The sequence below is a fragment of the Poecilia formosa genome, unplaced genomic scaffold (assembly GCF_000485575.1).
Source record: "Poecilia formosa unplaced genomic scaffold, Poecilia_formosa-5.1.2 Scaffold250, whole genome shotgun sequence".
In the NCBI taxonomy this organism is placed as follows: domain Eukaryota; kingdom Metazoa; phylum Chordata; class Actinopteri; order Cyprinodontiformes; family Poeciliidae; genus Poecilia; species Poecilia formosa.
This window is the reverse complement of record NW_006800189.1, coordinates 750,891-761,553: the sequence shown is the minus strand read 5'-3', so window position 1 is coordinate 761,553 and position 10,663 is coordinate 750,891. Positions and strand designations below refer to the sequence as shown.

The 10,663-nt window shown below is 34.5% G+C and overlaps 2 protein-coding genes across 2 annotated transcripts in view; one reads left to right on the top strand and one right to left on the bottom strand.

Annotated features, from left to right (window-relative positions):
- Positions 1-221: 221 nt before the first annotated feature.
- On the top strand, positions 222-6,831 carry LOC103150334 (fucolectin-6-like). Its single transcript, XM_016680638.1, has 5 exons — positions 222-415; positions 4,380-4,674; positions 4,870-5,024; positions 6,256-6,535; positions 6,632-6,831. The coding sequence occupies exons 1-5, from the start codon at positions 352-354 to the stop codon at positions 6,780-6,782; spliced, it is 945 nt and encodes a 314-aa protein (XP_016536124.1). The 5' UTR covers positions 222-351; the 3' UTR covers positions 6,783-6,831.
- A 1,017-nt stretch (positions 6,832-7,848) lies between these two features.
- The window catches only part of LOC107838399 (macrophage mannose receptor 1-like), an 18,301-nt gene continuing 15,486 nt past the window's right edge, over positions 7,849-10,663 (bottom strand). Inside the window, exons 4-5 of the mRNA XM_016680628.1 lie at positions 8,073-8,417; positions 7,849-7,973 (exon numbers count right to left, since the gene is read on the bottom strand). Of these exons, the coding sequence (XP_016536114.1) occupies positions 7,849-7,973; positions 8,073-8,417 (470 nt within the window). The remainder of the gene's footprint in view (positions 7,974-8,072; positions 8,418-10,663) is intronic.

The window sequence follows — 10,663 nt, the reverse complement described above, 5'->3', positions numbered from 1 at the left end:
CCAGTTTTGAAGATGGTTTAACAGTTACTATACATCTTGCCTTCAACTGGCAGTGCCTGACCTACTTCTTTGAAAGAAATGAACTTTATCCAACTGTAAGGAATAAAAAAAAGTTATAGGTGGTGTATGATTAATCAGTGCTGTATGTGTTACATAAAGATGTCCATATAAATATCCTTCATGAAATCAGGCCCTCATTTTCTTCTGAGATTTTTGAAAGCCAGTGTACATACTGACCACCGGATTACCAAATTAACTAGTTCTGTAAACTACACTGGTAACTGGTTTTATTAGTAAATTGATGTGACAATTTCTAAGCAAAGTTTTTGTGATCTTATTCTGCTGTGTACAATGAAACTCATTTCAGCTGTGCTTCTGCTGCTTTTCGTGGGGACGGTCTTCTCTCTTGCATACAGTAAGAATCATCTGCCTTTGTGTCTACAATTAATATTTTACACAGTGAAAGTCCACTGATTTAGTTCAGAAACTTGTATAAGCTATGACAGGAGGATCTCAGTTGTTTAGCTGAGTTTCTCATATATGTAGTGAACAATCTGGATTGTACTGACATCTTTTGTAAAGATGTGATCATGCTCAATTTTCTGAGGATCAAGATGGAGATATATTTTCTAAAGTACCCAGACTCAGCTTTATTGTCAATGTTTTTGTGTACAAACATAATTTATTTTTTGTTGTACACCTCACAGCATGCAAACATGAAAAAATAAATGAAAGAAACAGAGGTAATAAAAAACTAAAAGAACATTACATCCATATACATATATATATCCACATATATAATTGTATTTTTTTATGCTAAGCTAACTAATGCAAAAGTTCTTACTTTTTTCTCTGTTAAGGAAAGAGTCTCACACCCACACTATTATTTTGGATTGCAAAGACACACCAATAACAAACCAGGGCTCAAATAACTCCAATTTCCTCACACAGTTAAAAAAAAATCTTCTTTTCTTAAACTGGCAACAGGATTAAATGTGAACCTGTATGTTTATCTGTCCTGTGTCCCCAGGCAGGATTTGTACACATGCTAATCTTTAAAAGCCCTGCCTTTTCAAACTGAAGTTGTTCGAGAATTACTCTCGACAACACTTCATTAAACCATGTATTTACTTTACTTTCTTTTGCTTCCAGAAAATGTGGCTTTACGTGGCAAAGCAACTCAGTCTCATCATTTCATAGGAGACTGGGATAGTCTTGTGGGTGCCAGCAATGCTATTGATGGAAACCGAAATCCTGATCTTACACAAGGATCTTGCACAAACACTGGACAACAAACATATCCCTGGTGGAGAGTGGACCTGCTGGAGTCCTACATCATCACTTCCATCTCTGTAACCAACAGAGGAGACTGCTGCTCAGAAAACATTAACGGAGCNCTTTGAAAGAAATGAACTTTATCCAACTGTAAGGAATAAAAAAAGTTATAGGTGGTGTATGATTAATCAGTGCTGTATGTGTTACATAAAGATGTGTGCACAAACACAATTTATTTTTTGTTGTACACCTCACAGGATGCAAACATGAAAAAATAAATGAAAGAAACAGAGGTAATAAAAAACTCCAATTGGTGAGTCCTGCATTGTTACCATTTTCTCCAGGTGTCTAATTATTCAAGTCAAACTTAAACTACTGGATCATGACATTAAATTGTGCATTAAGTGTGGAAACTGAGTGTAAATAATCCATGAACAGTAGCATACAGATACATTGTTTCAAACATGAACTATCAATTTAATGTAGCCACATCAGTGTCATTAAATGTACCTCTGAGTCTAGAACAAAGACATGCTTATTGTTGTTACCTGATTTCAAATTCAGGATTACTGTAAATATTTTAAAATGTTGTTTTTCAGGAGAAAATCTGGCTATTTATGGTAAAGCTACCCAGTCTACACTGTACAGTGTATATGTTGCCTACAACGCTATCGATGGGAATCGAGCAGCCAACATTGCAAAGCACTCATGCAGTATTACAGCAAATGAATTCAACCCCTGGTGGAGACTGGACCTGGGAAAAACCCATAAAGTTTTCTCTATTAAGATAACCAACCGGATAGAAGACTACACTCGAATTAATGGAGCTGAAATTCGTATTGGAGACTCACTTGACAACAATGGAAACAACAATGAAAGGTAACAATTTGTCCTCTATAGGAATTTGAAATATAATATTGTATATATTGTCCATACCATAAGATTTTTGCAAATTTGATTAAATTAGCATTTTTTTATACAGTGAAAAAAAAAAATTTCATACTGTACCTATTTTTATTTTTTTCTGTCAGGTGTGCTGTGATCTCCACCATCTCTCCAGGTTTTACTGAAACCTTTCTGTGCAACGGTATGGACGGTCGATACATCAACGTTGTCGTACCTGGAAGAACTGTGCACCTCCATCTGTGTGAGGTGGAAGTGTACGGCTCCAGATTGGATTAATTTTAAAGATCTTAAAATTTTTAAAGAGTTTGTTTTTTATCATTTCCACGATTACATAAATTTGTTAGAAAAAAAGGTTAGCATAAACTGCAGATTGACTTGAGTCTCATTATACTAAACACATTTTGCAAAACAGAGTTCACACCTTGGTTCAAAGAAATGATTTCGTTTCTCGTCTTTCATACAACACTGTTGCGACGTCTGGAAAAAAGGATTTAAGAGACCATTTCAGTTAGAAATCTATGTTGTTCATATCCTACCTACACTGTGTTTGATTCAATTAGATTTTGCACATTTTGAAGTGAATTACAAGATGTGTTACAAGTAATTTACAAATTAAAGATTCAAATTTGTTACAGAGAATCTGGAATACAGGAAATTTCAAAATGACAAAAAGTCAAAATAAATGGCTGTTAAGATGAATAAAAGGATGGAAAATACTCAATATGGCTCTGTATAATTATTTTAAATTCAGGTATTTTGAACTGAATTCAAAATCCATTTCTCTTTTAAATTAAGTCTTCATTTCTCTCTCTGAATCTTTGTGAGAATAACTTTACAAGTACATTTAAAAATAAAATCCTGCTTATAACACGCACTATTTTTATTTACTTATCATCTGTATTTTCCAAAAAATTTTATGAATAGTTCATTTAATAATTAGTACACTCCTTCTTCTATTTACAGCCACATCTCTCCTGATATCATGAAATGAAAAATTAACCAAAACTTGAATGTCTATCATATCTGATCGACATAAACCCAGAGCCACACTGAGTTGATAATTAATACAATATCATCTGTGCTGTGGTGTTCCTTATATTCCACTTCTGATTGCTCTGGATGGGAAACAGTTGAGGAAAGCTGCATCTGCTGTCCACATCCTGTCACAGAGAGTCTTAAACAAGCACCTGCACCTAACCCACCAGGATATGACAAGCTTCTTCAACTCAACTGGAGTCCTCCTGAGGAAAATTCAGCTGAGCCAATGAGATACATTTGGTTATATATATGTTTCCAACATGAAACAGTAAAACATATTTTGAAGCCTGTTAGTTCTGTTCTGTACAATAATGCCATACTTCATAAATTATTACAAACAAAACATCTGTATAACTTGACTGCTGGGTATTGAAAAAAAACTTGTCTAGTGTTTTGTCTTATATTTGTAATGTAGGGTAGAAGGAGAAGCTATCATACAAGATAAGAATAAGTAACTAATTACACGTCCTGATAAGATTCCTGCATATATTCCTTAATAAACAGCAGCTCCTCATTTTCTTTAGTGACTTTTGACAGATCAAGGTGCGTGCAATAGAATTTACAGAATTGTCTCCTCTTTCAGAGTATAATATTCACTGAGTTCTGTTTTTTTTTCTTACAAATAGATTTTAATAGGCATATTTTGTGCACTTTGTCTGGAGTCTAAATCAGAACAATGAGACACCCTTCAGCTCTGCTTGTGTTGCTTCTCCTGACGACAGCCGTGGCTTATAAATATAGTAAGCATAATCTACCTTAATCTGCGTATGAAATGATTTTCCTTCTTCAGTCTTGTTGATTCACTGAAAGTCAAATTACTCAACTGTGGAGCCATCATCTTTGTTGTTCAACAAATTTTCTCATGGATTTTGTGACAATGATGAAAAATGTATTTGAATTTAAAAAAAATCTGCGATATAATTTTTTATCAGTGCAGGCACAATCAGTGCATAAGAGAAATAAGCCAATGCTTGGGACCTCCAATCTATCAGGAACCTTCCATAAATATTTGGATTTTAACATATAACATAGATCTGAAATATTTGTTTTTTGAAATTGAGAATGCTATAGTTTGCTTCAAATGTAAAGATTTGACACAACTTGTGTTTTATAAAACAAAAGCTATTTTGCTTTGTTTTTTGGGGGGTTTTTTCTTCCAGAAAATTTGGCTTTACGTGGCAAAGCAACTCAGTCTAATCGTCTAAAAGGAGAATGGGATAGTTTTGTGGATGCCAGCAATGCTATTGACGGAAACCGAAATCCCGACCTTACACAAGGCTCTTGCACCCACACTGGAAAACAATCATTTCCCTGGTGGAGAGTGGACCTGCTGGAGTCCTACATCCTCACTTCCATCTCTGTAACCAACAGAGGAGACTGCTGCTCAGAAAACATTAACGGAGCAGAGATTCATGTTGGCAATTCTTTACAAGACCATGGTACATCAAACCCAATGTGAGTGAAACATTAATGATTACATGCTGTCACTCTGGAGCTTGCAATATCTATTTCAGGTCTGATAATATCTATGACAGGTTGATTCCTACCAACTATTCATGTGAAACTAGCTAGTGTGACTAGTTGAAACCTAAATTTACTTTCTCAAAATAGAAAAAAAAATATTTGTTTTCTCCACTTTCTCTGTTTTAGGGTTGCTGTCATTTCTCGCATCCCACTTGGAAGGACTCTGAAAATAACTTTTAGCGGTCATGTGGAGGGCCGCTATGTGACTGTGCTGCAGCCTGGTTTAAACCAGGTGCTTACACTCTGTGAGGTGGAGGTCTACGGTTACCATGCTCCAACTGGTGAGACCTGGACATGTTACTAGCTTTTCATTGTGTGGTATTATTATTTCAGCCATGCTAAGATTACAGAGGGTTGCCTTACAAATGTCCAAAGTGAAAACAAATAATCCATTAATCCATAAAGATAGAGATACAATAAAAATAAAAAAATACAATAAAATAACTGGTTACATAGAATCATATAGTGTAACAAAAAGAAAACAAAAGTTGTTGATGTCAGTGTTTTATATTTATCCAAGAATTAGAATGAAAATTGTTTCATGACAAGATACATATGTTGCTATTTATCACCTTAAAGAAGTTCATCCTCTTCTTAATCTTATTAGTGACATGAATGCCTTTGAGATGATCAGTGACTTAGACCTTCCATGAAAAAATTTAAAAAATTGAAAGAGGATTTATGTATTTTCCAGGCAAAAAGAGTCATCCTACAGCATAATCAAATAACTATGTTACATTCAGTTGTTATGTAATAGGTGTATTTAAACAAATTTGACAGCTTGAAAACTTCCCTACCTGAACTCTATAGAAAATCAATAAGCTGAATTTCAGAAAGGAAACTAAAAACAAAATTCCATCCTATTGATAGATCTGACCCCTGTGATGTGCCTTCAGAGCTAAATATCTAAAACTTGATTTTATATTACTAAGACAAATAAAATTCATATCTTATAAACTTCTCAAAATTATAAGATTTATACCTTGGATCCAGTGTAATGAGTAAATAACTGCAAATACATTGAGAATTCAGGGAAGTGAGAGATTACTATAGGACTCCCTGCATATGTGATAATGTGATACACCATAAAGTGGGAGAATTTAATCACTTGGAGATAGTCCAGAAAATCTGTTTAAGAAAATATACGCCACCACACAGAAATTAATAGTATTGCAACTAATTACATATATTGGTTTAAAAAAAAAAAAAGGGGTAACGAAGGTTCGGGCAACGTCTCACCAGGAGACCGGAATTGAGGAGCCCCGCCCCTCGCTCTTCAGACAGAGTTTGGGGAAGAAGACGGCGGTTGTCCTTTCTTTCTCTCACTGACTGTTCGTCATTACAGGCTCTCCAAGATCAAGGGAAAGCAGAAAGTCTTCAGAAGAAGAAAAAAAACGGAAAAACAAAACAAAACATCATTTGTTATATTTGTCACTATAAGTAGAGACGTGTAACAATAACATAAAAGCAAGCTATATATTGGTGGTGACATTCTAAAATGTTATTTTGCAGGAGAAAATGTGGCATTTTATGGGAAAGCTACTCAGTCATCATTGTATGAAACAGCCATTGCATACAATGCTATTGATGGGAATCGTGCTGGTCTCTGGGAGAAGGCTTCTTGCACTCTTACAAAATATGAATTCAATCCCTGGTGGCGTCTGGACCTGGGAAGAACCCATAAAGTGTTCTCTATCAACATATCCAACCGTGTAGAATATCACAATCGAATTAATGGAGCTGAAATCCGTGTCGGAGATTCACTAGACAACAATGGAAACAACAATCCCAGGTCTGTAAAGTGTTTAAAGAGAGCAAAGAGAGGACATGTCTATTTGAGCAAAACTCAAATGATCACTGAACCAAAAACAATTTGTGTTTCCAACAGGTGTGCTGTGATCTCAACCATCGGTCCAGGTTTTACTGAAACCTTTCAATGTAACGGCATGGATGGCCGATACATCAATGTAGTCATACCTGGAAGAACTGAGCATCTCAGTCTGTCTGAGGTAGAAGTGTACGCATCGAGACTGGATTGAATTAAAGATGCTAGGCATTACATGAAAAGTCATTTCACTGATAGGAGTCTCACAATGAATTAAGTGTCAAAGCTCTCCTTCAGACATTTATTCACATCACAAAGGGTGAACTTTCAAGTGTTTTATAACTGTGTATATTTACAAAATTAATTATAAAATTAAAATAATTTCTATCTCATGCTGAAGCTTGTGTTTAAAAATGAAAAAAATAAATGGCTTTTTACTTACAGCAGATACTTTTTTTTTTACGATGCTGCCTGGAGTCTTACAAGATTGTCTGATTGTTTGACTTGATAATCTGCATTTTGAGGTAAGCTGTCATCATGAATGACATCTGCAATGAATTTAAAGAAGATCTGCCCTCATATTTTCAAGTGAAATACTTTTAAGTTATTAAAATCAACAACCATTGACCACTGAGTTGGTTAGTGCTTTTGATTTCTCCTTTTCCCCAAATGTATTCACTGTTCATAATTTATTTACTATACAATTATTTGCAAAGACAGCTGTATCAGTCTCAGCTGCCATCTTTAATTCTCCCCAGACGTAAATAAAGTCTGGCTGCTCATGGAATTTATCCCATCAGATTATTGCCTGTGTCTGCAAGGGATTTTGGTTTCAAATTGGGATTAAGTGTAGTTTTTTCTGATCTTTAGGAACTTTATGAATGTGTGCAAAATAATTAAATAAAACCAGGCTAAACAAATTACTTTATCAATTTTTAATTTGGAAAAAAAAATAAAATAAAAATACAGGAAGCATCTTAAGTTAGCTAGTTATGTATCTACAAGACAAATAATTGGCAAAAACTTTGTTTAAAACCATTTATCAATATCCAAACCTACTGACTGTGTCATACCTTACAATGATGCAGTAGTTCTTAAATCATTACAAATAACACATCTTTATACAGGAATTAATATAAATTCTAAAGTTTTCTAAGACACTGTGAAGGTGTTTTGAAACAATACCAAAACTGGAGCTGGACTTATTCCCACACAAAAACAGAAGAAGATTAAAAATGCATGCATGTTTGTAGCAATAAAGAAAAGTTCATTGTTTTTTTTCAATAAAGTTTGTACTGACTGAAACAAAGTGTACTTGGACTGTTTTGCACTGCAGGGTCATTCAGATCCAAACTTGAGTCCTGCAGGCTGATCCTCAGTTTTATGAACTGCAGTTTGGTTTGTACTAAAATAAATAAAAAAAATCCAAATTATTTGCTTTGCACTGCTTCCTTATTTTGCACATTTTACAATAGGTTTGTATTGGTTAAAAATGTTTACTTACTGCATTTGCAGAGGAAAGGATGAACTTCTGTACAGTTCCCGTCTCCCCATTTTCCAGATTCAGTCTTCAGCATTGCAACACAATTTTGATGATATTCTGTATTTACCAGTTGGGATTCCCTCCAGTACCTTAGTGAGGAGTCAGTCAGGTGTGACCAGTCGTACGGGTCTCTGAAGAGACCAACAAATACTGCTGTCCCATTGGCTACTTCCTGGACTGCCGTGTATTCTGCGTCATTCCTCAGGCTGACCAGGTCTGTGAATTTTTTTCTGCAGAAATCTCGAGCGGCGGTCCATTTCATTAAATTTGGATTGAAGATGTACTGAGCTGCTCCTTGTTTTGTTCCTGAAATGAGAAATTTTACAATGTTTTATATTTATTACAACAAAAACAATAGGTGAGATGATATCCAATGCGGTGGCTGTGCTGATAGAAAAATGTCAAATTTGCAGAAATAAACAGTTTTTTTATGGTTTGCATCACATTAAGCCAGTGAATCAGAAGATACTGTACAACATCTGTAGGAAAACATGTTTTTCTCACTCTAGAAGTGAAATGAAAACAGTCTTATCTGCAAGTAGAATCCGAAGTTTTTGGAACTAAATCAAGCAATGACACTTCTAGCCTTTGGGATAATAAGCATATCATTGTAAACTTAAACATTTTTTCTCAATTCAAAATGTAATTGTGCCCAAAATTTCAAAAATATCAACTCCCAGATGATGACATTCATAATAGGCTCAATAAACAGAATTAATGGAAGTTGTTCCTTTAAAAAAGTTTCTAAACAGCTTTATCTAACAATAACCATAATACTCTTTTATTCTCAGGATGATTAGTTTGTTTAAAAGATCCACATTCAGATTTACATTGAATATTAACCAGGTGTCCTGACCTTTGGTTAATATTTTACTGTTATCAGTAATGACCTATTTTATTTAGGAGGGATGTGTTTTATTATGTCTGCCTAAAGTTTAACTAAATCATGACCTGTTTAAAAAAGGATGGCAAAATAAATAACTGAATCCAGTGACAGCTGGACTTTGTGAGCTGAAGCTTACTGATAATTGTAGGAGTTGAATTCTCTGAGATGTGATTGGACAACAACTNTTCCAAAGTTGATGATGTGAGATGCAATGCATGAAAATTTCAACTAATGCTTGCACTCAGATGCCTGGATTCAGAGTACAGACCATGACACCACAGAGCCCTTGTTGACCTTTAGTAAACACCTGTGATGAAGAGAACATGCAAAATCTGTTTCTGTCTGGTTTCGAACCAGAAACCTTTTGTGTGTGAAGCAAACATGATAACCACTACACTACAGGAACTCATGCTGTTTGCAGTGTTCCTGGTAGATGATCCCCATTTTGTTAGAGACTAACGTCAATGATGGGCATGGAACAATGTCAAATACTTACAGATCCTCTCAGAGAGCACAGTAACTTGGTGAACAAACTTATACTTGTGCCTAATTTCACATTACAGTCCATAAACTAAGTCTGGGATCAAAAAATTGTATTAGAGATGTCATTAGCAGAGACAAATGGTTCTACAGAGACTTGGCTAAATGGCTATAAAATAAAATCAATACTTACAAATTAAAAATGGTTCAAAAATAATATCAACACTTCACAATACAAAATCTCTGGAAAATAAAATATTATATATGTTGTTTTGAAAAACATTAGAACATAAGCACTTTTATCAAATCTTCATTGTGGTAAAATCATGTAAGTTCTTCTTAAATCCATGGAAACCCAACAATTTGTAAGGTAGGTGAGTTAGCTCAGCAAGTTAGAGCACCGTACTGGTAATGCTGAGGTCATCAGTTCAAACCCCACATGGGGCAATTCAGGTCTAAGGTCTTTCAGATAATCAACACTTACTTCCAAATAAAGGGTTCAAAAATAAAATCAACACTTACTTCCAAATAAAGGGTTCAAAAATAAAATCAACACTTCAAAATAAAGGGTTCAAAAATAAAATCAACACTTAAAAATGGTTCAAAAGTAAAATTAACACATTAAGATAAAAAAAATCTCTGAAATACAATCAATACCTGAAAATTTAAAATGGTTCAAAAATAATATCAACACTTCCAATACAAAATCTCTGGAAAATAAAATATTATGTATGCTGTTTCAAAAAAACATTAGAATATAAGCACTTTTATCAAATCTTCATTGTGGTAAGATCATGTAAGTTCTTCTTAAATCCATGGAAACCCAACAATTTGTAAGGTAGGTGAGTTAGCTCAGCAGGCTAGAGCACGGTTCTGGTAATGCTGAGGTCATCGGTTCAAACCCCATATGGGGCAATTCATGTTAAGGTCTTTCAGATAATCAACACTTACTTCCAAATAAAGGGTTCAAAAATAAAATCAACACTTAAAAATTAAAAATGGTTCAAAAATAAAATCAATACTTACAAATAAAAATGGTTCCTACAATAAAATTTACAGTTCAAAATGTATAATGGTGTCTGTTCAGTCCATAAACTAAGCCTGGGATCAAAACATGTATTGAAGATGTCAATAGCAGAGAGAGTCTTGGCTAAAAAATGGTTAGGAAGTGCACTACAAACCTTTG

What these genes read in the sequence shown, in the direction of transcription:
- LOC103150334 (XM_016680638.1), top strand. Translation starts at nt 352, where the DNA reads ATGAAACTCATTTCAGCTGTGCTTCTGCTGCTTTTCGTGGGGACGGTC. An exon ending in CATGGTACATCAAACCCAAT is followed by an intron (nt 4,675 to 4,869) that starts GTGAGTGAAACA and finishes TCTCTGTTTTAG; the next exon opens with GGTTGCTGTCATTTCTCGCA. An exon ending in CGGTTACCATGCTCCAACTG is followed by an intron (nt 5,025 to 6,255) that starts GTGAGACCTGGA and finishes GTTATTTTGCAG; the next exon opens with GAGAAAATGTGGCATTTTAT.